The 27,931-nt window shown below is 38.8% G+C and overlaps 2 protein-coding genes across 2 annotated transcripts in view; one reads left to right on the top strand and one right to left on the bottom strand.

The window, feature by feature from the left end:
• The window catches only part of LOC144655561 (uncharacterized), a 253,491-nt gene that overhangs the window by 52,320 nt on the left and 173,240 nt on the right, over positions 1 to 27,931 (bottom strand). The gene's annotated exons all lie outside the window — the stretch shown is intronic.
• Positions 1 to 27,931, top strand: part of LOC144655505 (cytoplasmic dynein 2 heavy chain 1-like) — an 89,416-nt gene that overhangs the window by 4,013 nt on the left and 57,472 nt on the right. Inside the window, exons 3-27 of the mRNA XM_078515746.1 lie at positions 997 to 1,248; positions 2,250 to 2,323; positions 3,361 to 3,532; positions 5,478 to 5,653; positions 6,562 to 6,757; positions 7,322 to 7,579; positions 8,278 to 8,376; positions 9,007 to 9,146; positions 9,894 to 10,244; positions 10,857 to 11,100; positions 11,789 to 11,938; positions 12,676 to 12,878; positions 13,635 to 13,790; positions 14,617 to 14,728; positions 16,303 to 16,473; positions 16,945 to 17,103; positions 17,683 to 17,906; positions 18,542 to 18,674; positions 19,212 to 19,442; positions 21,612 to 21,737; positions 23,287 to 23,584; positions 24,599 to 24,837; positions 25,544 to 25,726; positions 26,304 to 26,527; positions 26,987 to 27,096. Of these exons, the coding sequence (XP_078371872.1) occupies positions 997 to 1,248; positions 2,250 to 2,323; positions 3,361 to 3,532; positions 5,478 to 5,653; positions 6,562 to 6,757; positions 7,322 to 7,579; positions 8,278 to 8,376; positions 9,007 to 9,146; positions 9,894 to 10,244; positions 10,857 to 11,100; positions 11,789 to 11,938; positions 12,676 to 12,878; positions 13,635 to 13,790; positions 14,617 to 14,728; positions 16,303 to 16,473; positions 16,945 to 17,103; positions 17,683 to 17,906; positions 18,542 to 18,674; positions 19,212 to 19,442; positions 21,612 to 21,737; positions 23,287 to 23,584; positions 24,599 to 24,837; positions 25,544 to 25,726; positions 26,304 to 26,527; positions 26,987 to 27,096 (4,681 nt within the window). The remainder of the gene's footprint in view (positions 1 to 996; positions 1,249 to 2,249; positions 2,324 to 3,360; positions 3,533 to 5,477; positions 5,654 to 6,561; positions 6,758 to 7,321; positions 7,580 to 8,277; positions 8,377 to 9,006; positions 9,147 to 9,893; positions 10,245 to 10,856; positions 11,101 to 11,788; positions 11,939 to 12,675; positions 12,879 to 13,634; positions 13,791 to 14,616; positions 14,729 to 16,302; positions 16,474 to 16,944; positions 17,104 to 17,682; positions 17,907 to 18,541; positions 18,675 to 19,211; positions 19,443 to 21,611; positions 21,738 to 23,286; positions 23,585 to 24,598; positions 24,838 to 25,543; positions 25,727 to 26,303; positions 26,528 to 26,986; positions 27,097 to 27,931) is intronic.

The following is a 27,931-nucleotide window of genomic DNA, read 5'->3' as shown; positions in this document are numbered from 1 at the left end:
AAACGTGTTTTGCTGTTGATTTTTGAGGGGTCAATTTTTGATCTAGGGTTTTTTGGGGTTATGCTGGAAGCCCTAGGGACTTTTTTGGGTCTTGATTTTTGCCCCCATTTGATTGTCTCTGTCACTTAAAGTCCCGAGTACCCCCCTGGGGGGAAGGGTTTAAGATGTGCGAGAAGGGATTGGGATGAGTCAAGGGTGTGGCATGCACAAAAAGAAAAACAGAGGTTCTTTTCATGCCTCACCCTAAACTCCTTCTCACAATCAAAACCGCTGAAGAAACTAAATTCAAAATAGGCAAAATATAGTAATTCAATAATAATTGTCATTAATTATAGAGGATAATACATGGTTGCGCGGAGATATGAAATTTATCTTTGAGTGTTCAAAGCAATATCTCACAAGTGAGCTCATCAGCACACAAGTGAGATATCAATTTGAACACAAGAAAATATATGTCATATCTTCAAGCAACCATGTACTATTCTGTTTACATGTATTATTAAAAACCCACTAAATTATGATGTTTTTGACGAGTTTCCAAAGTTTTCCGACAATTTTTTTCCGAAGATTTCCGAAGATTTTTAAAAATGTTGTCTGAAGGTGGTACAAATGTTTCCGAACATTTTCCAAACTTTTACGAAAATTTTCCATGATGTCCAAAGATTGCAGAGGAAGATCCGAAGATGTTTCGACTTAATATCGATAAACTTTGGCTCATTGACTGAGCATTGAAACATGGAAACTCTTTGAGTTGATTGGTCAAAAATGATAATTATCACACGTGTGTGGATACCATTTTTATCAATTTTCTACCACTTGCTAATTACCACTGCAAAAAAAAATCTGCATAAAAAATCCTGTTGAATATTAAATATAATTCTATAGATACATGTTCATAAAATATTGCACGAATCACAAACCTGTACAGTGCATACAATGATAGAATCATTGTAAAACGTTTACACTGTCCTTTCTTTTTAACAACTTGCCTTGAAGGTTTTGACTTTGAGAACAGTCCATGAACAACTGGTCCGCTTGCTGTCAACTTCAGAGAGACAACAGCTGCGCACATCAGAAGCCTTCACACCCTTCTCTGGTATAAATCCCCTGCACCACAACCCTTACACTGAACCTCAGTGGAGAGCAGCTGTGACGCAGTATGAGAGAGGAATGGCCCCTGCTGAGCAAAAAATAGCTGGCAAGCTCAGACAGCAGCTGAGCAACTTGTCTGCTATGAAATCACATCAGGTAAAGCTAAACAAAAATAAAAGTTAAATTTATTTTGTTATTAATATTTTTATAATATTTTATACCTTATAGGATTTTAACGCTCCCCTAAATTAAGGTCTTTGAAATTAACAAAACTTAAATTTACATGAATTGGAGGGAAAATTTGTTTTAAATAAAGGAAATTAGTGTGAAGAACAGGGCCAATTTTCAAAATGATGAAAATTAAAGTGATTTGTGATGTCTCTAAAGATATTTTGGCTGCTGTAAGTACTGCTTTTCTGGAAACAAGGATAGAGCATTAATTTCCTTTAATAAGGTAATAAATTATTATTATTTTATTATGAAGTAATTATATTGAGTAATAGAAAATTATTTATTTCCTTTCCTCAAATATATGTATCAGGGTTGGAAACTAACATTTCGGAGCACTTACCATCTTGGTGAGTGACCTTCAAATTGCACTCGCCCAGATCAGTTTTCACTCGCCCAGTCACCTCTATTAAAAAGGGAAAATTTAGCCCCCCTCCCCCACGAATAATAAGATGTACACGTTTTACGCACGTTTGATACTCACCGTGCCACCGTAGTGGTCGATCACGATACAGACTGCAATGAAAAGTCGCCGAAAATAGACCTTCCTTTACAATAAAAACGCAAACACCCTTCCATCAAAAGTTGAAACACAGTTTAATGTGATATGTATTCCCAAATACCTGTAGTTTGCAAGCAAATAGCTTTGATGGAGATTTCAAAATGTTGGTAAGCTATCGGCTTATGGACAGTGTAGTTTATTTTTAAGTGGAAAGTAAAAGTTCCCCTTATTTTGAATAATAATAATTATATTGAAAATCAAACTGGGCAAGTAATCCGTGATTTGTACTTACCCAACAGTTTTTACACTCGCCTGGGCGAGTGGGCGGGCGCTAATTTCCAACCCTGTGTATGCACCTGCCTTACCATAATTAAGAGCTCCCAAAATTGCATGCAGTTTATATTTTAACCAAGAGTTTTCTTTCTAGCTTTTGAGAGAATTTCAACGGTATCAAGAGCTTGTAAAAAGGCCAAGCATACGTAAAGAACTGGCTCCTGAAAGGTGAATGTTTTCTTTATTCAAGTATGTGATTGCATGCTCATAAGCCCTCAACCCCCCAAGTAGTCATCTATTTTTTTTTAGTAACCTGCACTAGATTTGAACACTCAGCCTCTGGATTTGCTGTCCAACCGCTTATCCACTTTTTCACGTAGGAAATGTTGGATGAACCCCTTTTTTTACAAATGTATGACTCCAAGGACCAACCAATACCCTAACCCTAACCTAATTATTTACCTACAGTCGAAGCTCTCTTAACGGACACTCTCGTAAGCAGACAGCTCTACTTACGGCCACCTTGTTAGAAACCCCGTTTTTACTCCCATACAAACTCTGTATTTTTACATTCTCGTAAGCGGACATTCCCGTAAGCGGCCGCAGACACTTTCCGAGTTTACGACTTAGACTTTTTCTTTGTTTTTAAGCTCCTGTAAGTGGACACCGCAAAGAAAATCATATAAAAATCATGATTTTACTGTCAGTAATTCCAGTACCATATTTCAGTGTTTGTTTTGTCGTCATCCACGTCCGGTTACATTTCGAAACACCACTAACATGCATATTGCCATTATGTTAGCTGGAAGAAGTCGATTAATCACTCCATGCAAGAAAAAGAAGTGTTATACATGTATATATAAAAGGCTTTTGTCCACGCCACGGTTTTACAAAAATAATGTGCTGTTTTGTTCTGACAGTTGAGTAGTACCCTCAACATTTTGCTGCGGGAAATTGCAATTACCATTAGTACAGAGGAACAATTTGTCTATTGGCACTAGATACTCTCACTAGATACGTAAGCGGCCATCTATCCCCTACACCTCTAGTGGCCGCTTACAAGAACCATTCTCGTAAGCGACCAGCTCCAGTTGCGGACACTTTTTTCGCGTCCCGAGGGTGCCCGCTTATGAGAGCATCGACTGTAGTATAAAAAAAGTAACTAGGCGGTTTGAAAAAAACTAACTAGTTAAAATTTAAAATTAACTTGGATCAAAAATTAACTGGAACAACTTATTAATTATCTTTTAATTTCTATTTTTTAGAGAGACCCTGCTTGGTCAGTTGACAGTTTATGTGAAGAGTATCAGAGATGACTTCATTTCCAGGACTCAGAATTCATACTCAGGCAATAAGGATGGGAGTGGCCCTCCTCAAGGACGTAACATGCCTGAGATTGTGAACAACATTGTATGGGTCAGACAACTGGATTCTAAGGTATTTAGCTTTCACTAAATGAAGAGCTTTACTAACAATTATTAATTTTGGGGAAGCTCTACAATGTATTTAGCACCTCAACCTACATTATTGTATTATTATTTTACATGTATACTGTACACTACTGTAGCTCTCGTAAGCAAGCTAATGTCAAACTTAAACTTACCGTAATGATTCGATTTAGCGCCCTCCTTCCAATAAGCGCCCCCTTCCGAATAAGCGCCCCCCTTCGAATGTGTTTTTGTGAATAAGCGCCCCTATTCCAATAAGCGCCCCCATTCTTATTAGCGCTCCCATTCTTATAAGCACCCCTATTCTAAAGAGTGCCCCTATTGTGGATAACTTGCCCTACTGAAGTCACTGACGTCAACTAGATAAACTCCTGACCGTTCACCGTACAGTTCATGTATATATTTACTGTTAAAATGAACAATTATTTTAAAAGTAACTGAACTTTTAACAATTTCTAACTGTTACAGTTCCTGTTATTGTTAGATACATTTGGTTATTTTTCAAAAAATTAAATAAGCGCCCTGTCCCGAATAAGCGCCCTGTCTCGAATAAGCGCCCTCCCTTGAGGTGCCAAAAGTAAAATAATAAGCGCCCCGGGCGCTAAATCGAATCATTACGGTAGATCTAGTGATTAAGCAACCATTGGGCTCTTTCTACATCTTGCAATGTTGAGAGTGATAGTGTTGCTCGATAAAAATAATTTAAAAAGGCTAAAATGGATAAAAGTAATCAAAGTTCTTAAAATCAAAATGTTTTCGACTCTACATGTAGGTCATCATCACTGATGATGACTTAGAGTCGAAAGCGTTTTGATTTTAAGAACTTTGATTGCTTTTTATCATTTTAAAGCCTTTTTAGTGCAGAATGCACTATTGTGATGGTTTGGTGGGTTGTCGTTTGCTAAACCCCTCAGGCGCTAAAGCACTATGGTGTAAACTTTTAATCACCAATTAATTAATTAATATCAATTAATTAATTATTCCTTGTGGAGGGGGTGGGGGTGGGGAGCACCTGACCGTACCCCTAGGTAAAACCTGGAGCACATCTACGTTACTTTCATATGAAGATCTCAAACGTATATATTTGTTTCAGAAAACCCTTTGCTCTCCTTGTGGTACTACTCAACGTAATTTACACCAAACGCATGCGCAGATTAGTCTACGTTGTTTTCTGGAACTATCATGAACATCGCTTGTATTGCGTGTTTGCGGTAGGCTTCCTGCAGACTTCTTGGCGCCAAGTAAAAACCGCAAATTAATTAAATTAGATTTTGAGACTTTCACGGCGCTTTCGTAATTAGGTATGCAAAAACTTGCACCGGGATTTTCGGCGTGAACACCTGATAACCAGGAAACAAATATCCTAGCTGTACTGCGTTTTAAAAAACCTGTCGAAAAATATGTTTTTTGATTAGATTTGTTTCTTTAGTTTTTGAGAATCGTCTTTCGTGCAGTCTAAACCGTAACTTAATTAAATTAAACAAATGTCATCGATGCCGCCGTAAAACAAACAAAAAACAAAAGTTTCATGTTATCGCATTTTCAAGGAAGACAAAAGTATTTTGTTACAAACGAACAAAAGTGTCGTGTTACGTTTGCAAAGATTAGCGTAAGGAACACCTGGGAAAGAATACAAGTAGCCTGTGAACAGTTTTTCCGAAAGTAAAATAAAGCAAATAAACACGAACATATATAAAACAACATACTTTCAATTGTTCCATATTGCATTCTGCACTTACCAAATCATCGAGATTTTTAAATTAATGTTGGGTCAGTGTTCAGTACGTTGTTTCGCTGAAAGATAGGAACAACTGAAGTAAATCCATTGATTTTCGGAGTACATGCACTTGTTGTATTATTTTGTAAAGGTGTTTAAGTTTTTGTTGTCTTACACTTAAATTGCACTGTACAAGTCATGTAACTTTAAACCATAGGTAAAAGAAACACTGAACACTGCAGAGAGCCTGTTGGGAGACCTGGCAGGTTTTAAAGGCTTCAAGAGAGAAGCATCAGAGCTGACTGAAGAATTAGGATCTTACTGTAAAGATCAGTTTGAGAGCTGGGTCAGTGAAATGATGACAGCTATTGATGATCCTAAACAGCCCCTCAGGTAAATCAAGACAACTGATTTATTTTAACTGCTTTTCAAACAATGCATATAATAGGCATACAATGTATTTAAGCTCTTTGAGTAAAATTTAATTTCCAGAATTTCTTACAGTGCGCATGAGCAGAACAAGTCAAACAACCCAAAGAATGTCTAATTGTATTGCATCCTATACAGTGCAGGGCTTTCATTAAGTTTTTAAGCAGCTGTAACATTGAAGTTATTACCTGTAGCATTTCGTTCTGAATGCAAGTGTAAAGTAACACAAATCAACATTTTCATCCGTAACATTGAGTAAGCTTAGCCGTAATGTTCAGGTGTTATGGGTTACGGCCCTAAACGACAGCCCAGCAGTGTATGTTAAAACCACAACTTAAATGTAGGACAGGTGTTATATGGGTTAGGGCCCTAAACGACAACCCAGCAGTGTATGTTAAAACCACAACTTAAATGTAGGACAGGTGTTATATGGGTTACGGCCCTAAACGACAGCCCAGCAGTGTATGTTAAAACCACAACTTAAATGTAGGACAGGTGTTATATGGGTTACGGCCCTAAACGACAGCCCAGCAGTGTATGTTAAAACCACAACTTAAATGTAGGACAGGTGTTATATGGGTTAGGGCCCTAAACGACAGCCCAGCAGTGTATGTTAAAACCACAACTTAGGACACCCGTGTAGATGGGATAACTGTCATACATTAATATGCACTTAAACATAATATTGTACACTGGCTCAGCTTTTGGAAATGGTTTGTTGGTACTACATGTAACTACAAAAGAAAAGCTTTACCAAGCCGATTTATCCCGGCTGGGTTGACTCCCGAGGTGCTTCAACCACGGAGCAACTGATTTCCAGAATTTGTGTATAAAAATAATTATTATAGTAAACAATCTTTATTTCCTTCAAGTTTGCAGACCAGTGGCCGTCTGATGGATCTAGACCAAAGAGATGGAAAATTAAGAGTGCACTATGGAGACAGGCTTGTAACACTCATGAGGGAAGTCAGACAGCTCTCAGCTCTGGGATTTGCCGTGCCTGCCAAGATACAACAGACATCAAGCACAGCCAACAAATTCTACAGACATGGAATGATTTTAAAACAGGTGGAGTGATCATGTGATCATATTTTTGATACAGTCAATTGTTCTTGTCTGCATCCCTCATGTAAAAAAATACATGTAAGCACATGTTGTCATTGCTAATAATTTCAAATGTACATATTAATTTATTATAAGATGTATGAGATTAATTAATTATTACCAAATTTGGTCCCAGAGTGACAGACATACTGTAAGCTTAAAAGAATTCTTTAAAAGGCCATTCCAGTTGTTCCAGCTGGTTTGAGGCTTTTCCGTTTTATTGCACATGTGGTGCAGTTTAAACTGGACAACTCAAACTTTAAGGGAAATCCAGAAATGTTCAAGTTATCAGGGGTTTACATTTTGTAGTTATCAAGGGTAAATTTAGTGAGAAAATGTCCTAGCTCCGGAAAATCGAAAAATGGTTTGAGTTAGTTGGAGGTTCAAGTTATCCAAGGTCACTGGGAAGGGGCCAAGTTTCGTGTAAGTTCAGTACATCTATTTTCCCCATCCTATCAAATAACTTACTGTCTGTTGATCTGATGAAAACAATCTTAAAATTCTTGATTTTCTTCATTTTATTTCCAGGTTGCACATTTCTACAACACAATAGACCAGCAGATGATACCAAGCCAGCAGTCCATGATGTTGGATTCTGCATTATCCTTTGAACGTCTAGTGAAGAACCCCAAGACTGGGTCGAAAGAGAGCGGTGGAAAGACACAGGTGACGTGGGACAACCCACCTGAACTGGAGGCCTACATCGACAAACTGCAGGCTGCTGCTGACAAACTGACGTCAGAGAACAGGAGGCTACGCAAGTGTCACTATAACATCAGTGACAAGGTACTTTAAAGATTTTTTTAAGTACTTCATGTAGGCACATGTACCATAACTACTTAATTTAATTACATGTTTCTCATTATGGGTGTGATGCTTCTTAGGAGTGTGTGCACCTTAGTAACTTGCATGACTCTCTTTAAGGCAGACACCTGACCACCATATACTCATGTAATGTAATTTGACAGTCCCTCGAGTCTCGATCCTTGAGCCTCGTGGCTCGATCCTGGAAACTCGAAAATTTTGAGTTTTGAGTCTCGAGTCTTGAGTCGAAAATTTCGAGGTTCAAGTAAGAAGAAAGTAATGAGGTTGTCGCTTGTATGATTCCTTGAGAAATAAATTGCTCAAGCGGGCCACACTCAGAATTGTTATACACAGCTGAAGCTAGCGTGCCGGATACTCATCTCTACTGTAACAACGCGCGCTTAGTCATTTTATATTTTGAACCGTCAGGTGAACAAAAAGTTTGAAATAGCAGGGAGCTCGAAGCCGTCAATATAGATATAGAACTAGAACTGTATGATATAGAACTAGATTCGGTTCAGGAAATAATTCTGCCTTTGAGAGAGGTCACTGTGTAAGTATTTGTATACCCCGGTAAGTGCATTGTCTTACTGTGCACTCGTGAGTATTCATCCAGATTGGAATTACCTCTAAAAAGTCATAGGTACATCTAGCTCTAAATTGTGATTTTTCTTTCATAGGTGGTCAATTTACTGAGTGTTGATTTGCTAAGACAGCAACCTCGCTGGAAAGAAGCACTTGTTTCATTGAGGGAGATGATGACCTCTCTTGTTCAACAGGTACATTGTAATGTTGTATTTGGTCATCAGCCACAAGCATTACGTAGCTACATTTTGCCATTTTGTCAGGTTGCCAGTAGCCACTTGTTAACCAGATGAGTATAGAAAGTGAGATACTGTTACTTCTACAGTGAAGCACTACTCTGCCCTAATGGAAGAACAATTATGTCTTTATATATGGGAATCGTTCAAACAGACAAGCTTAATCCAGGTTTTACACTAAACAGAGGAAAACCAAAAACTACACTGTAAGTCCATGCTTCTACTTACTTAGTAACAAGGTGATACCATCATGATGTCTTCATGGGCTGGATTCTAACAATTAGTGGTGTTTGGATCTACACCTTACATGTACATGTACATACATGTACATGTACATGTAAAATATCTCTCTCCCACAGAGGCTCCTTCAGAGAAGGGGAAAAGGCAAAAAATACACGAAAAATAAAAAAAATAAGGGGAGTAGTACGAAAAATATGAGGTCTCTGCAGAGGAGAGAGTGTAGAATATGCCCGCCCCCGGTCATAAATCCAGCATATATACAAAGTGCACAGACCCAACCACTATATGTGACCCTCCCTTCTTGTTTTATAATTATTTGATTCAATTACTGTGCATGTTTGTTAACAGGGATTTAAAGCAGACAACATGAAGACCTGGAAGATACACTGGGATCGTCAGCTGTACAAAGCTTTGGAACATCAATACCAGATGGGACTTGAGGCTCTCAATGAGAATCTTCCAGAGATTAAAGTTGAGCTGGTCTTCAGGTACATAATATTATTAGGCATACATGTACAGATCATTAACTCATTAATATTTTTTTCTCATAGTGGAGAAACAAAAAAAATGTTGAAACTTGCAGTGTCTTGTGCTTAAAGAATGGTTGCAGCATTGCCCTGCCTTGTTGTGCTTTTGACGTACATCAAAAGTTACTTGACTTGGTATATACAATAGTTTGATAGTGCAGGAGTTGTGGACTTCGTCCTTTCAGGCAGACAAATGACAAGCAAATTGTCAAGAACAGTTGAACCAAAGTATAATTACTATGCTCTATTGAGATCAGTCTTTTTTTGGTAAGATTGGTTGAGCTTTTCATGTTCTACTGGAAAAGAACCAGTTTTTAATTTTTTCAACCGAAATTAAATTTGGTTAAAATGACTGATTTGAGGAGGACCTCCAACAGAAAACTTTTCCAACCATTTTTCGTTGAAATGCTTGATTAATATTCAACAATCCTTTTAACCACTTCATTCAACTGAAATTGATTTCTCACAAATCAAAATTATAGAATTAAAAAAACTCCATAAGTAGCTACCAAACTAATCCAAATGTTTGATCCCAGTCATGGGATTCTAAACCGTTTCAACCCAAAACAGTTGGGGAAAGTATTTTTAATTTTTGGGAGGCTTCATGAATCTAAATCAACCAACAGAACTGTGATAAAACAAATCTACGACAATCATTAAGATAATTATCTATCTTAAAGTTTTCTTGTCTGCTTTACATTATTGTAGGCAGCAGAAGTTGCAATTCCGTCCTCCACTTGAAGAAATCCGAGCCAAGTACTACAGAGAGATGAGAAAATTCATTTCCATCCCAAACCATTTCCGTGGAGTTGGAGAAGACAACAGCATCTACCCAATCATGATTGATCAAAACTCTGCAGGCTTCACGACAGTGTACAAGAAAGCTGAGGACCTGTTCCGACGTCTTGTGGAAGTACAGGATCAGTTTAAGGACTGGGTTGTCCTGGGGACTGTGGATCTGGAGAAACTGATTGAGACTCACTTGCAGACTGTTCCAGACTGGGAAAGAAACTTCAGAGCTTTAAAAGCCAAAGGGAGGGAAGCAGAAAAACTTCCTTTGTAAGTTTTATATAAAAGCTTAAATGTATTAATCACAATTACATTCTTAAGCCATTTAGGTTAATAAATTTGTATAATTAGTGTTTCAAGCAACCCATTTTATTATAAAGGGAGGACTGATTTGTTGTGAAACGGAAGGATGTTCAAGATACTTTTTCCTTTGTCCACTGTTCGTGTTAAATAAAAATTATGTAATTACATTAAACAACTGTTTTGCATATTTACATGACAGTTTTTCGTTAGTTCCCTGTTTATTCACTGCACTTTTGTCTCACTCCACCAAAAAACAGTGTAAAAGTCGGCAAGAATTAAATGTTCTGTACATGAGTAAGCGTGCTAAAATCAAAATCCTTTTCTTTTAAGATGGAAGCGTGTTGTAAGCGTGCTATCACCTTTAACAGTTTCTGTTTTCCTGTGGAGGGTCACATAATAATAAATAGTCCCAGCCCTATACCGTCGTAAGCCAGTCTACATGTATGTTCCAGCAGCCAATGTCAATGACAAGAGAAAATGTTTGGTGAAGCATTCAGATGTTCATACAGCGATCTTAAGTACAATAATTGTTTGCAATACATGTAGAATTCTTTGACTTTATTTTCTCATGGCATGCAGGAACATTAAGGTTGACTGCATCAGTGTTTCGACTTCACCTGTCAAGTCAACAATTGATGATCACATACAGCAGCTGTTTGATGCGCTGTTGACCTCTCTGAGACGTTCCATTACAAATGAAGTGCAGACCATTGACACCTTCCTGACATCAGCCACAGAAGCACTGTCCACCAGGCCACAGACTGTGGAGGAGATAGGAGAGGCAAATTCCAAGCACGCCGAGCTTGCCACGGAGAAACTACAGGCATGTGCTTAACCCCTTCACTAAGGGTGTCTGATGCCGGTCTCCTTAACACTTCATGCTGTAGAACCAAAGCTGCATTAACGCCCTCCGCCCCCCTGATAAGTCAGAAGTCAGACTTAGTCAAATGTGGCTTAAGCGGCCTTTACAGGACAAACTCAAGTTGGTGTGTGTGAATGGCACAACAACAGTTGGCAAACAAGATGGCAACCTGTTGGCGACAAACGGAACTTGTCTCTATTATCGCCAACAGTTTTTGCCAACTCGTTTGCCAACTGTTGTTGTGTCGTTCACGCACACCAACTTGAGTTTGCCAGCGTGAGTTTGCCAACTTTAGTTTGTCGTGTGAAGGCCGCTTTAAAATTGTTTTTAAAGTTCCCATATGTAACCACAAGGGCAATCGTGCTCTCACTCTGTTTAAATTTAGGCTTTCTTTTTCCTTAACTTTGTTAACAGTGTGGTTAGTGTGAAAGGGATAAAGATGACTGTCATTACTAAAAGATGGCAGAAAAAGTTAAGTTCAGGAGCCACAGTGCTATGATAATTAGCCTTCCCTCTCAAGCAAAAAGCATCCTTTCAGTTTACAAGCAACTCACTTTCCCTTGCCTTCCAATAAAATTCCTATGCAAGTGTTCCAAGTCAATGGCTGTGCCATTCGCCTCAAGCAAAAAAATTGTTGGTTATTTTATAGGTTCATCCACTGTTTGACAAAGCTGAGTCTAAGAACAAGTTGCTGCGTTCAGTTGCTGGTGGTGGTGTTGATCAGATTGGTCAGCTACAGGCCAGATGGGACAAGTTTGAGATGATGATGGAAAGCCACGAACTTATGGTCAAGGAGCAGGTGGGTAGAAACTTTTACTCTCGTCTGATCTGAAACTATTATGGACTCTCTGCAGCTCTCCTCGATCAGAATTGGACCTGCTCAGTTCTTTTTTGCAAGTCGCCAAGAGTTTTCCCTTGGTCCACGGTGCCCTAAGAGTTGAAAAAGAAATAATCAATTGTGCAGCGTTCATCCTTCAGATTTTGGTGATTCCCATTCTTGTTTGGCCAAAAACCAAAAACTTAGCAGTCAAAATACATGTTACCGGCGCTAAAAGCTGGAAAACGAGCTTGACTAAGTTGCAATTGGGCTTGGTTTCATATTTGATTGGTTGAATAAGTGGGGCGAGTTTTTTAAACCAACGACAAAAGGAATTAATGCAAAAATAATGCAATCCTGGATTACTTTCAACACTCAATTGAAAATTGCTTCTAATCAAAATTTAGAGTATTTTACTCTGAATGGTGTAAAGTATCCACACACCGTAATACTTTCCTCCCTCTTCCCTTTAAGTAAACTTTGGGTGCCACACAACAAATTTAAAGTCCTTCAGACATTAATCAAGGTGGTCTTTCGGCAGAGGAAGAACACATTGTTCGGTACCAAGCTGAGTAAATCACAAGGTTTGAGATTCTTTTGTTAGTGCTATTTAACGGTCAATATGGAAAGGCAAAGACCTAGGCAAATGCTGTGTAAAATTGTACCGTGTGTAAATGTTGTACCGCATTAGCTCAATCATGTATCACCGCTTTTGACAGGTCGAAGTCATGAAGAGCAATGTCGAGTCAAGAGTGCAGGCCTTCCAACAAGAACTTGACAAATTCAGTGCTCGATGGCACCAGTTGAAGCCTCGTGACATTGATGAATACAATGACAGACAGTCCTGCCTGGCAGCAGTCAGTTCAATCAATGAAAGGAGAGCAGAGTTTGCTGAACTGGAGGAAAATATGAAAAAGCTTATGTAAGATTGCAAACTTTTTTCTTCTAGTGTAGGTTGGGTTTGGAGTTATTAGATTGGTTAGCGTGACTGTTTTTATAAGCCAGCATCAGAACTAGAACTGAAGGACTATAGAATGTTGTACAAGATTTACTTATTCCTTTGCTATTATGACTGTAAAGTAAAGACCTCCCTAACAATCTTTGTTAAAAGTGGCAGCCAATTGATTTCCACTCCACAAACGCACTTATTACAGCAATAAACCCTTTCTAGTCGAACTGGAAGCCATTTGATCTTTTGCTTCACTTGACTCGCTTCCATTACATGTACAATTTGTTGACAATTCCACTTCATTTGACAGTTAACACCAGCCTTGAGATGCCAGATTAACCCTCTGTCCTCATTGATAAACAAATGTAAATAGTTAGAATTCACATTTTCGGTTTACATAACTGGCATGCACCTCAGGCCATAATTATGCAGTTTAACTTTACATGTAGAAAGTCCAAATTCAACATCGGATAAAGCTCTACAGTTAACATGTATGCTTTGAAGACTAAATGAATTTGATTTAATCGTACCAGTCATTAGACTAAGCTAAAGCATCGCACTAATGATGGTATTAGGCTCGTGTGTATACCAAGAAAATACAAGTGACAACTTACAAATGCTAGTCTTAGTTATTGGGTGTAATCCTTTTTAAAATTGAGGAGAAGGTTGCCACGGCCACCTTGCCTAGGAATTTAACTGTTAACATACTTTATTTTTTTTTTTCAACAGCTTTGAATGCCAACATTTTGGTGTTGCCGAACCAAAGTTCACAGCAGCTGAAGAACTCAAACTGGACATCTCTCATCACGAAACGATGTGGGGATTGTATGAAGAGTTCAGCAATGGGTTGGATGAGCTGGCAAAGGAGGACTGGATATCATTCAGGTATCTTGTGCCACTAAAAATCTCACAAGTCAATCTTGGAGACACAATCGCCAGTTAATAAAATTAATTAGTACCTTAAGATCAGTGCACAACCATGAGATTGAGTATGAGTATGGCGTTTCAAACCTACATGTAGTATGTATACTTTTGATTATCATGTTTACACAATTCTCGCAACAAAAGTCTTCTATTGAACTGATCGGCAACAAGGAGTAGTGAGCGCTCTGGGAATGTAACTTGATTGAAGGATAGAATAGGTGTCTCTTAGGAGTCTAGGTCAGCCATTTCATAATGCAGAAAATAATGAGTGATCACCCCTTGCACAATCTTACAGGGACAGGTTCTTGCATTTTGCCTGTTGTCTACCACTTTAAAGGGACCATGTCACGGATTTTGGCCAAACTTAGGCATAGGAAATGACCATCAAACTCGTTTAAATATAAAAAATAACCTCTTAAAACAGTGAAGGAATATTTAAGTAACACACCAAATACAAAAGAAGGTACGGATGGCCAGAAGTATTGAAGATTGAAACGGATTGCGAAAAGGGTTTTTGAAATATGGTCCGACGGAACAGTTTTCAAAGTTAATCTTGTCCGGCTTGTACCTTTAAATTATAACGCCCGGGAGACACATTTGGCTGCCATCAAGCTATGGTCTTGTCATTTAGAATTGTTTTTTTTAAAAACATTTAGTTTCATAGGGAATATTTGACATAAACAATCTTGTAAATGCGGTTTGTGCAATGTTTAGATGCACATGCGACAGGATCAGAATTTAAACTTTTAACAGCAGTACCATAAATTTTGTCTCTTTTTCATTTCAGGGGTAATCTGTATCGCTTTGATGACTTCTTGACAGCCTGGTCAGAGAAACTAAGATCCAAGGAACCAACAAGCATGACCGTGAGACTGCAGAAAGATGTGGACAAGTACAAGGTACATACATGTATCACTTTCATTCACTCACTTTCGACTGTGCTCACATCGTCGGTGGCTCCTCCTAAAATGTTCTGCAATTGGTATAGGATTTAATGGAGCCAAACCAATTGTAGAATTGCACGTATTTTAGGCATCCTACTGATAATCGGTTACGGCCATTAGATATATTTCAGGAGTGCCATTACGTGCATGGTCTGTCCCCTTAGAATTAAGTCAATCTACAGGATACCTTACCTTTAGTTATCAAAAAGAGGAGCTTGAAGATTTTGGTCAAAACTATTGTTGTTCGACACGACACAGGTAGCCCAAGCTCCTAAAGGAGCCGTCAACATATAGACCACATATGACATTGCGTAATAACGTTGTTATAAGGGTTTGTATGGGAATATAACGATCGTAAAAAATAATTCAAAATAGAGGAAAAATATCCAATAAAATTCACTTACCTATCCTCTTCTGTCTATATCTTGTGTTTCTATGCCGTTTGGAGGCGATTTGAAGCCATTTCAGTGGGTTTTAGGTTCGCTGGTTTCCTATCATTATAAGGGTTTGTATGGGAATATAACGATCGTAAAAAATAATTCAGAATAAAGGGAAAATATAAGCGATTCCAGTGGGTTTTAGGTTCGCTGGTTTCCTCTCTATAGAGGAAAACAGCGAACCTAAAACCCACTGGAATCGCTTCAAAACGCCCCCAAACGGCATAGAAACACAAGATTTACATAGAAGAGGATAGGTAAGTCGATTTTTCGGATATTTTCCCTTTATTTTGAATTATTTTTTACGATCGTTATATTCCCATACAAACCCTTATAATAACGTTATTACGCAATGTCATATGTAGTCTATATGTTGACGGCTCCTTTAGGAGCTTGGGCTACCTGTGGACACAACAGGGTCTTTGCAGCTAACAGGCACTTGGTACAAATAAAAGCAACGCGCTGGGACATCCAAAACGAAGCTTCTTTAACCAGTCATGAATGCTTGACGTTTCTTTGTTTTGGATGTCCTAGAGGGTAGCTTGCCCTCCAGCAAGGTGTTATTTTGTACCATGTAACCGTTAGCTGCAGAGGGTCCATTACATTAAGACGGATTCCGCTGAAAGTTCGAGCAATGAGTGCGAAAATTAAGTACATGTACCAAAAATCTACTCATAGCACGGCAACATTTTTTACACTATTTGAAAGATTTTATCGAAATTCATTTGTCTTAGTGACCCCGCAATTAAATTCTAAAGCATTCTCGAGAAAATTAGGTCAAACCTCGTAAAAATGTTTAAAACGCGCGCCATTTTGTTTTGAACTGGCGCAAAACCTCCGTTTTAACTGAAATATAGACAACTTCAAATCCATTTTTCTCTCGCGGGGTCAGCTTGAGCGCTTAATTTTTGGCAGGTTTTTGTTGGCTGTACTTAAACTGTTGCCATGCTAATTATAAGAGGTCTTTTTGGTAACTTTATTTTTGCCTGTATTGCTCGAAAGTTGTGCGGAAACCATCTTAATTGCTTTATGGGCTACTGGCTTTCAGGGAAACTAACTGTTACATGTATGTTATATTTTCTGTTGTTTTAGAATATTGTTCCTCTGCTGAAGTATGTTCGTGGAGAGGCATTGTCTCCTGACCACTGGCTGGAGCTCTTCAGACTTCTGAAGATGCCCAGGGGCACCATCCTTGAGAAGCTGACATTTGGAGATGTGCTTGAGACTGCTGATCAAATCATCGCTCATGCTGATGCACTTAAGGTTAGATTGAACCCATTTTAAAACTACCGGTAGGAGAGGAAGCCCATCAAAAGGAGGGTCGCACATGAACCTCCTGTAATCCTGTTCCGATTAAAAAGCAACTAAAACCAGCAGACCCAAACATTTGAATTTTTAAAAGGAATTTTTTCCCAGAATAGCGCCAAATTCATGCACTTAGTTTTTTGGAAAGCGGCAATGAAAAAGCATTTGCTCTTTTTTCAGAACTTAGTCCTTCAAAAATGATGGGGATAATTATAAATTGGTCAGTTTTTGTTGTAGCTCAAAAAATGGTAAAACGCACCAGAACCAACATGGTACCTCTAAGCAACTTTATTGTTGAAATAAGGCCGGTCTTTATGAACAAAATTTAATGTACTGGACATGTACAGTAACAGATAACAGTAGAGAACCATTGATGGAAGTCTTTATTAACATACTAACAGTAGTGATGTTGTTGATGGATTTTTACAGGAGCTGAACAGTCGAGCTCAAGGAGAAGTGTCAATCAGAGAAGCTCTCAGAGAGTTAGAGCTGTGGGGAGCAGGTGCTGTGTTCTCTTTGACTTCATATGTGGATTCACATAACAAAGAGTTATCCATCATCAAGGACTGGAAAGACCTTGTCAATCAGGTACTGAAAAATAGACAGTTTGAACTGCGACAATGGTTGTTTGATTATTTTTTTTTTTTCTTCCCCTTCCCCCCCCCCTCCTCCCTTTCCACACAACCAAAAAACCCTCTTGCGGTTTAGTAAATTGCGATTTTATTGTTGTTGCTAATGACTATGGAAGTGAGTGATACATGTATGTACCATTGCCACTCACTGAATTCTGAATTTCAGATTTTCTGAGGAATTTTTGACATTGTTGGGACCAGAATAAGTGCCCACTTTGGTGTGGTGTCCGTCTACGGGAGGTTAAAAATGTAGTGTTCGTATGGAGCTGGGACCATGAGGAGGTGTCCGCCTGCAGAGGCGTGAATGCAGGAATGTAGCCAGGAAAAAAAAAAAACATCATGACTGAGGCAATCTCCATGGTCACAATTCTCTCCCTTCTAGCTATCTACTAACCCCCTTAAAAAAAAAAAAAATTAAAACGAAAAAAAAAAAATGACTGAGGCAAGTGTCTTGGTTTGCCTTAAAGCGGCTGCGGCCCTGGAATGTGTTTCTTGTTAAGAGGTGTATTGACATTTTGTCTTATTACCTTTCCAGGTCGGGGATAACCAGTGTCTGTTGCAGTCATTGAAGGATTCTCCATACTACAAAGGGTTTGAAGACAAGGCCTCACTATGGGAGACACGTTTGGCTGATCTGGATGAGTACCTTCACAACTTGAACCAAATCCAGAGAAAGTGGGTTTATCTGGAGCCCATCTTTGGTCGAGGAGCTCTTCCCAGGGAGCAGGGAAGGTTCAAGAGGGTGGATGATGACTTCAGGTGTGATTTTGTTCAGTGAAAATTTAACTTGAAGTTACATAATTTGTAGCTTTGCTTCGTACTTGTTAATCATAAGAAGGTGTTTGATTAATATTATTTGGACCCAGCGGCTCACTCTATCGCTGTTGTTTATCTGAGAGACATCTCTGGTGAGAAGTTTTGAAGGATCCTTAAAGGACCTTTAACGGATTTATAGAGATTGTTGGTCTGATAAGGGTCTTATAAAGTTCTTGCCAACGATCTTTGCAAGAAACCTTCAAGATTCTCAATGATATTGTGAGGATATTATGTGGATGTTAAAAAACGTATTTGCAGGTCCTTGCAAGAAACTTGAAAATCCTTGAAATTCGGCCATTGCCCGCCGATTATTGCCAAATCCCTTATGAAACCTAAAGAACATTTGCATAAACCTGCTAATAAGCTCCTTGAGATCTTTTAAGATAATAGATCAAGATCTTGAGGAATTGTTAAGAACAGCCCTGAAGATCCTTAAGGATCCCTAATAATCGTTAAAGATTATGCAAGGTTTTTTTTATCAAGAATTTCACATCTGAGATGTCAAAAGCGGTTTCATAAAATTGTGGTGTATTTAAAATTAAATGAAATACAAAAAATGCATTTTTTTGTTCCTACAGGGCCATCATGCAGGACGTTACAAATGACAACAGAGTGCTGTCACTTGTTGCTCAGTCAGGCATCAGGAATACACTAGTGACCCTCCTGGATCAGCTACAGAGATGTCAGAAATCTCTTAATGAATTCTTGGAGGTACGACTCCCATCAGCGCTACGTTCTATACTATAATTGTAATAATAATTGTAAAAAGATAATCGTTGGAATAGTTTTTCTCTTTGGCAAATCGTCTTGAGATAGCCAGAAAGCTTCTGATTGTAGTTGTTCAAATTCTGAAAGTTATTACATGTATTACGAGGGTCAATTGTGAGGGGTTGTACAGTCCGCAAACCGTCATATATTGTTCTTCCTAGACCGCCAATTGCTTTTGTTTTCTCCTAAAGACCAAAACCGCTATAACTTCTTGACCGTAAACGGCCAGATGAATACGAATGTAGCCGCAAACCGACACTCAAAATTGGCTAAAACCGCGAAATAGCCAGAGTATAATAGACTCTCTTTTGCGACTGGGTATTTTATGTATCTAGCAATATCTAGCGTTGTCACGTGATGATACATGGTACATGGTTGTCTCTAAAACGTAAAGTTCTTAATAATTATTATTTCATGGAAATTCACCAACGAATGTAAAAACAATCCAAAAACCATTATTGACAACGATCAATTCAACAGGAAAAGCGAGCCCTATTCCCGCGGTTCTACTTCATTGGTGACGATGACCTGCTAGAAATCCTCGGCCAAGCCACCAATCCTTTGGTGATCCAGTCACACTTGAAGAAACTGTTTGCTGGGATACACAACGTGGCATTTGATGAAGGATGCAAAACCATAGTGGCTATGAAGTCTCTGGATGGAGAAGTGGTTCCTCTTAAGAGACCAGTCACTATTACGCCTGAAGTGGAGGTAAGTGTTAATGCTGTAGTGTATCGTACAGTGCAAAAAAAATTTCATTAACTTTTGTTCTTTCCACGAAATTTCGTCGAAATTTCGGAAGTCTTTTACTTTCACTTTTACATCTAAGGTGGAGGTTAGTGTTGCTTATTGTACAGTACTGTGGAAAAATGATTCAAACGAATTTCATGGACTTTCATTCTTTGTTCCCACACAAAATTTCGTCGAAATTTCGGTAGTCTTTGAATCTCCACAAAGTGAAAATTCGACCGAAATTCCTTAAAAATTTTGTTGAAGAAAGCGAGATTTTGAACAAGTGAAAAAGAAAAAAGAAAGCGAAATTTTGCGGAATGTTGTAGAAGGAAAAATTTGAGAAAGCGACATTTTGCGGTATTTTGCAATAATGACCAAAATTTTGAACCAATGAATGCTCGAGCAAATAAAAAACCAAAGCGTTATTTCTTGCTTGAGGACAAAAGACAAATAAATATATCACCACTAGACTTGTTTCAAATGCGTAGTATTGTGGCCAGTCTCTTGTACATAATTGGCCCAGGGTTCAAAATAGCAGCCGGCTGTCGGCGGTAGCCGGCACTCTGACGATACTTGCCGGCTACCGTATTTACTCGAATAAGCGCCGCCCCCGAATAAGCGCCGCCCTCGAATAAGCGCCGCATTTCGGACAAAAAAGTTAATAAGCGCCGCCCCCGAATAACCGCCGCAGTCCCGATGCGGCGCTAATTCGAGGAAATCCGTTTTGCTAAAAACTGCACAACAAAGCAACTCTCGTTTCATCAAAAGCGATCTTTTGCAGTTTACAGTGATGTTTTACTGCTCGCCCATTTGTTTTCTATCAAACATTCTTACAATACGTAAATGTTGTGAAGGCCGCGAACTTTGCTAGGACAGCTAGCGCCACTTCTCTCTTCAGAAGAGACGCGTACGAATAATGACAATCAGAAGATGCTATTTTCGATAACTGTAAAATATAAGACTCTTTGTGGAGTCAAATTTTAAATAAGCGCCGCCCTCAAATAAGCGCCGCCCCCGAATAAGCGCCGCACTTGAGGTGGGAAAAATTTAATAAGCGCCGCGGCGCTTATTCGAGTAAATACGGTACTTTTCACCGAAGAAATAGAAAATATCATGCCTTGATCGGCCAACTGAAATCAAAGTTGCGGTAATGTTGAAGTAAACATTTCATATCAGACAATAAAGCAGCTACAGGGCTAGAAAAGGCGACTCACTGGTCGCTAATGCGACCAAAATTTCATCTTTGTCGACGAAAACTTCTGATTTTACAGTTTAGTCGCCAATGTGGCGACTTTATTTCTGTGTTAAGATGAATAACGGGCTGCCCCACCTTCTCAGGTATTGTGTCCCTCCAGGAAATTATATTGAAGATCTTATTTGCTTCTCAAACATTCAAAATAAGAAAGGAAGTCACAATGCTCCAATCCATTCTTTTGCTTTGCCGTAAAATATTTTATCACTTCGGAAAACTTGCAAATGGCCGACTGGGTTTGAAATCGCCCCAGAATGCATCTGGGTACGTCATGTATGCAGCTGGATTGTGTCCCTTGAAAATGCATAGCTCTCTAACAGCCGGGAAAAAATGAGCCTTGACAAAAAAAGCCGACAAATTCAGGCTAATCTCGAAATTTTATTTTGAACCCTGTTGGCCTATGTCTGACTTGTAGCTCAGTGGATAGAGCGCCCGGCCGGTGTTTGGGAGACCATGGGTTCGATTCCCGTCAGGGACTCAGATTTTTTCTTTGTTCCGCGCTCGCGACATGCTGAATATTTCAGCTTTCACAGTGAATGAAGATGTTATTGATCTATTTAAAGTAATTTTTAAAATTGCTGGACTAAGTACTTATCCTTTGTGTTCATGTATTTCCTCTGTCTTCCAGCTCAATTTTTTTGACCCCATACAATCCATCTACTGAATCATAATAATACTGGTACTTAGATTTGTGCTTCACTCTCATGCCATTCTTGCATATAACTCTATTTTTTTTTAAATGTTTCTCAAACTGTACTAGGTTGTCATGGAAATAATCAAACCCTTCAGCTGGAGAAAGGCTGTAAGCCGATGGTTTGATAATTTTTCGGGAACAACTTACAAGCCCCTTTGGATTGAATGTGACACTTTTCTCTTTTCTCTTCCTCTCATCACAGGTGTGGCTTGGTGATCTTGCTAATGAAATGAAAGACACTCTAAAACAAATGCTAGTTGATTGTCTGAATGCAAGTAAGAAAGGAGGATCAGGTGGGGGAGTTGATCCCTCCAAGTTTCCTTCACAGGTACTTATTTCAATGTTATCACCTTTTTTTGTACTTGTTTAACTTAGCCCTCGCGCACCTTTCATGTACAAAATGCTGGACGAACTGTTATCGCCAGTTTGCTTGTTAAGCCAGATATTAAACTTGATACTTATGTAAGATTATAGTAAGTTATTGTTATATTTGTTAAGCAATGTAATTAAACACAAGAGACAGTGTTTCGACACATTTCCAGGTGCAGAGAATATAATTGAAAATACAACGCTAATTGGAGTATTAAGTAACTTCGAGGTGTTTGGAAATGTGTTAACGCACTGTCTTGAGTGTTTGAAATCTTCTCACCCAAAACTAAATCTAAGAAGAAAACGGAGAAATAAAATCGTAAAAACCGCACTAATTAAAACATTTCCAAACACCGTCACTGTTAAATGATTTCTTTGTTACGACTTGATGAATAACCAATGACTTTGAGAAGCTAATTTTTATCGCTGTCTCCAAGACGAGGGGTTAGGCTCGAAATGGCTGCTTTCCAAAGTTTGCTATGGCTGTTAATTTACTGTTTCACTAGAGTGTAGACACAGCAAAACATTTTCTTTACAAACTAATAGCTTTGCCTCCAAATATGCTGATATTAAAATGGCACTCAGTCATTATCTTCTACGATTTTAGCAAACACATCACATGCCAAATCGTGTGACACTGGGATGTGTTCTTGTATTCTCTAATGGATAATAACTACAGTCGACTCTCGATAACTCGAACCTTCAAGGGAAATTGAAAATGGTTCGAGTTATCGGGAGTTCGAGTTATTGGGAGTTGAAAACAAATGACCGGAAATAGGGAAAAAACGGTGTTTGCTGATTTTCTATTCATACAGTGTTGACCAGTGTACAATTTAGCAAATTTAATTAGAATATAGAGAAGCCAAAAGAAAACGGAACAGAATATTTCTAAATCACTGTACTGTATATATCAGAACGTAACGTAACGTAAAACAAAGCGAATCAGCTGCGAAAATTTCAGGTTTCAAAGAATACAACGCTAAAGGCTACTGCTGCAGAGTTTATGCGGTTTACTTTCTCAAGAAATGGTCAGTTAATTCGTCCTGACGATAACCTTTTAAAGTTTTCTAAGGTTGGACTTGAAAGAATCGGTATCAACCTCCACAAACAAACTGAACGTCTGTAGCACGTCAATGGCGTGGCACAGTTCGTGTTTTGAGGGGAGTTTCGGGGACGGCTCGGACTCGTGTACGTTTTTATTTCAAAGTAAATTCAACGATTTGGACTACAGTACACTGTTTGTTTTGACTTGTATCGTATTGACAGACTTGGTTCGAGTTATCGAGGGTAAAATTATATAGAAAATGACCTGAAGGGAAACGGAAATTGGTTCGAGTTAGCGGGAGATTCGAGTTATCGAGGGTTCGAGTTACCGAGGGTAAAATTACAGTAAATGTATGACGGAAATCCAGGGGAAATCGATTTTGGTTCGAGTTAGCGCGAGGTTCGAGTTAGCGAGGGTTCGAGTTATCGGGAGTCGACTGTACTTTTTTCCGCTCTCTTCGTAGATCCTTTGCCTTGCTGAGCAAATCCAGTTCACAGAACGCTGCGAGGCCGCTATAAAAAGTAACACTCTTCAGGAATTCCAGATTGAAATGGAGTCCCAACTGGAATCCTACACCAACACAGAGATCAGCGGAGGGGATGGCTCTGATTCTGAATCACATGTTCTAGAGTTGAAACTAAAAGCTTTGATCCTGGACACAATCCATGCCATTGATGTGGTACAACAGTTGATCAAGCACGGAATCAAGTCTCTTGATGAGTGGATGTGGCAGAAACAACTCAGATTTTACCTGCAGAAACGTAGGTTTTTGTTCTTTGATTTAGTTATTATTTTTCTTGATTTAAGAACACACAATGCGGCACGGGGAGCAGAGGAGTTCAGTTAAAACTGATCAATAAAATACGTCTTTCCTCTTTGAAATGCACTCTTACGTATATTTTCCCCGTTATCAGCTAATCATGCGACCCAAAATGCACTCATTTGCGGCGTTCCAATGCCTCGAATCTCAACAAAACTCGTGCGATCGTTTTCAACGCCATTAGTGTGAAAAGTATCGACCAAGTTAGCGGTCGATAACGCTGAAAACGATAGTACGAGTGCTGTTGAGTTTTGGGGCATTGGAATGCCGCAAATAAGTGCATTTTGGGCCGCATAATGAGCTCATTACGGGGAAAATATACGCAAGAGTGCATTTCAAACAGGAAAGACGTATTTTATTGATCAATTAGTTTTAACTGAACTCCTCTGCTCCCTGTGAATACATCTGTGTGTTTGCTACAATACTTACACTACACTTTAAAAAACGTCCTTCAACAAAACTGCTATGTTACACTGCAGTACTCACTTTTAATACTCACTTTTAAACACTTCTTACACTGGTACAGTGCAATATTTTCAACATTTTCTTTTCTACTTCGTTACACCGCTAAACTAACTGCAAAATCTTAACGTTTGGAGGGTTTTTAATTTCGGAGGTTGTTGTTTTCTGAACTTTACGGTAGGAACTGTAGATTAGATGGATTAAAAATTCAAAGTCATAGTGGTTTTAAGAGTCGTCAAAATCAGTTAGTGACTGAAGTAAATCGATACTGTGTAGCAGATTCTCTTTTCGCTTTTGGTGCGACAGTGAACTGTTGTCTGTTTTCTTAAGAAACTGAATTAATCTTTGCTCTAGTTTGTTTGTTAGTTATCTCTAGACATTCACAATACGTTTGAAATTTTATTTAATTTGCTTAGTAGTGACTTTTCTTTCTAGTTGTTTAAAGTAATATTATTTCAAAGAGAAGCTGTAAAAATATCGATTCCTTTTACAGAAATTTGTTTGATCCGAATGTGTGATGCTGAATTCCACTACACATACGAGTACCAAGGCAACGCTGCTAAGCTCGTACACACTCCTCTCACGGACAAGTGTTACCTTACTCTGACCCAGGGCATGCACATGGGTCTCGGTGGAAACCCATATGGACCTGCGGGTACTGGTAAGACAGAATCAGTCAAGGCTTTGGGCGGCTTGTTTGGCAGACAGGTTCTCGTGTTCAATTGTGATGAGGTAGGAATGAAAAATATATATATATATATATATATGGCAAATGATGTAAAGTTTGTTGTTGAATGCATTTAATTTGCTATGAAGACGAAGTGTCATGCACTGTACCTTTGCGACTTTGCTCTCTCTTCTAGTGCATTCGCCATCATTATCAAGTCGCCTGATTGTTTGCAAATACAATGTACTTCAAGGTTTTCTTTTTATCAGTTTTCTCTTCAAACCTTTTATAAATTATGGTAAAAGTGCAGCAACATTTTTGTGACTTTGCTAGACATATTGTACAAAGCAGAAATGTGAGTATAAAACTTCATCAAAAGAATGTCGAGTCGATGTTTTGATTTCATGCCTTCCATGAGAGTTGGGTTTGTTCGTTTGTTTGTGTGCTCGTTTTTTTGTCTGTTTGTTTGTTGATACAGTTTTCTTGATACAGATTATGTTAAAGAAGTTTGATTACTGGTAATTTCGGAAGTTCAGTCCACAATTTCGAAATTAATTTGGTGTTAAATCTCGTATTGTAAGATTTCAGCATAAACCTGAAAAAGAAAGCGCCTCGTTTTTATCAGTTCTTTAACCACTAGTTGCCATACGTATGTCCACACTGGTTGATTCTTTGACATCTAAAAGCTTAAGACTGGGGATATCTATTTGTGTCAAAGGAGACCATTTTGTTTTTGTTGTTGTTTTGTTAATTGTTACCTCGCATCTTTAGGGTATTGATGTCAAGTCTATGGGTCGTATCTTTATTGGTCTGGTGAAGTGTGGTGCCTGGGGCTGTTTTGATGAGTTCAATCGTTTGGAGGAAGCCGTGCTGTCTGCTGTGTCTATGCAGATTCAGACCATACAGGCTGCACTCAAGAGCAAACTGCCAAACACTGAGCTGCTTGGACGACAGGTACATGTACATTTGAACAGATACGATTTATTTAAGCTCACATGCTTAGCAGAGTGAAAACAAAATTCCAGGTCATAGAGTGTTTGCTCAAAGGCCTTTCGATTGCCTTATTCATCCACCAACGGAAAAAGTCCAAAATAGTTACTTAACTGAAGAGAACGATAAAATCGATTAGCTTGACGAAAAAATCCACTCACCACTGTGCTGCTGAAATATTTCGTGCATAGCTTGCGTAGCATTCGCCTGTGCAGTTTTTGAGCGCGCGTTTGGGAAACGCGAAAGGCGCGAGACGGCTACGCGCGTGGCCGTCTCTCGCCTTTCAAGTTTTCCAGTTACGCGCACAAAACTACGCAGGCTAGCTCGTGCAATATTCAACGTATTTCTGTCATATTTACCACAATATTTCAATAAACAAAAACAAACTTGTGGATTGCTATAGGTTTCTATCTGCTAGTACTTTTCTTTCAGCGTGAACACACAATTCCATTTTCTCACATAATCATGGGGCATCATTTTCATGGTATTATTGATCTGGACTAATAACATCTGATTGCAACACGTGTTTCTATTACCCTAGGTTGATTTAGATCCTAACTCGGGGATCTTCATTACTCTGAACCCGGCGGGTAAGGGTTATGGGGGACGTCAAAAGCTCCCAGATAACCTGAAGCAGCTGTTCCGTCCGGTGGCCATGTCCCGTCCTGACAACGAGCTGATTGCTGAGGTCATCATGTTCTCTGAAGGCTTTAAGGAAGCTAAGAGCTTAGGAAGAAAGCTGGTTGCCATATTTAACTTGTCAAAGTAAGGCAATTACCCTGTCTTCTTGTTGTAATTTTAAGTATCATGATTGAAGGGTATTTTCTATTCTCAAACTTATTAATAATCCATCAAGTTAAAACCGGCAAGAAAAATCATAACCATGAAGGAGGTTTGGATACCCGATCTTAATTAGCAAAGATGTTTACGATTTTATTGTTCCAGTCAGTCCGTAGTTTTTAATTGTTTCGATTAAGAAGATATATCAAACACTCGAGACAGTTTTTCATTGGCTATCCAAACACCTCAAATTTTGTCAAAAGTACTCCTCTGCGCTTCTCGGTTTTTGGATATATCCTGATGAAACACTGTCTCTTGTGTTTGATATATTACATGAAAAACATAAAGTGAAAGGTTCAAAATTGGATTGTGTGACGCTGATTACCAAGTTTTCATGGTATTGTATTGTTCTTCTGAAGAGCTTGTTTTCTTTCGTTTGTCCAGGGAGTTGTTATCCCAACAACAGCATTATGACTGGGGTCTGCGTGCACTCAAGACTGTATTGAGAGGCTGTGGGAACCTGCTACAGTCACACAAACAAACCAACGGACAAGGTAAATGTCATTTCTTTTTTACAACTTAATCTTTGAAGCTCTTATGCCGATGAACAGGTTTTCAATACCGATCTTAAGCTTTTTACATTTATGTATTGAGCCGGGGGTGGGGAAGGGGGAAATGTGCTAAAGTCGAGAAAGACAAGTTCTCTTTTCCGGATCGTTTTCTTAAAGGGGTTTTTTCACGGATTTTAACTGATTTTTGAACAGCCAAATATACATTGTTTTGTGTCGCAGGAACCCTAAAAATTTAAGTCCAATTTTTATTAAAAAATGCTATTTAAGAGTACTGAACAGGGCTCGAAAAAAACTTGAATTCCAACTTGCCCATAGGGCCGGCAAGTAACTCTCAAACTTTGCTTGCCCGGGCACTTTCCCCCCTTGCCCAGGCTCTCAAACTTATTAATAATTCATAATTAATGATTCATGAAATTAAGTTAATTGATGGTTTGCCAGGACCCTTGCCCAGCGGGCAAGTAAGCATAAAAAGTCACTTGCCCGACAGGAAAATCTACTTGTCCCGGACGACCGGACGGGGGTTTTGGTGAGCCCTGACTGAAACTGTTAACGAGCGTCTTTGGCTGATGATGGCTCGGATGGAAATGGATTGCAATTTGAAAAATTAAGGCTTACGGTAACCTTTCAGGTTGTTTCCGCGCCTCTTCAAAAAAATCAATATTTCTAGCCGTTGTTTGTACCTGCAAATGAAGGTTATATCTTCCTTCAGATGTTAAAGATAATGTTCTTCATACTACAAGTAATTTTAGAACAGTTTTGACCAAAAACCTGTGAAAGCGCTGTGTCGTGGCTTGTTTTATTCTTTTCTCTTTTTTAT

This window comes from Oculina patagonica, chromosome 5, assembly GCF_052425735.1.
Source record: "Oculina patagonica isolate OP01 chromosome 5, crgOcupat, whole genome shotgun sequence".
Lineage (NCBI taxonomy): Eukaryota > Metazoa > Cnidaria > Anthozoa > Scleractinia > Oculinidae > Oculina > Oculina patagonica.
The sequence above is the reverse complement of the archived record's forward strand: the minus strand, read 5'-3'. Positions and strand labels throughout refer to the sequence as shown.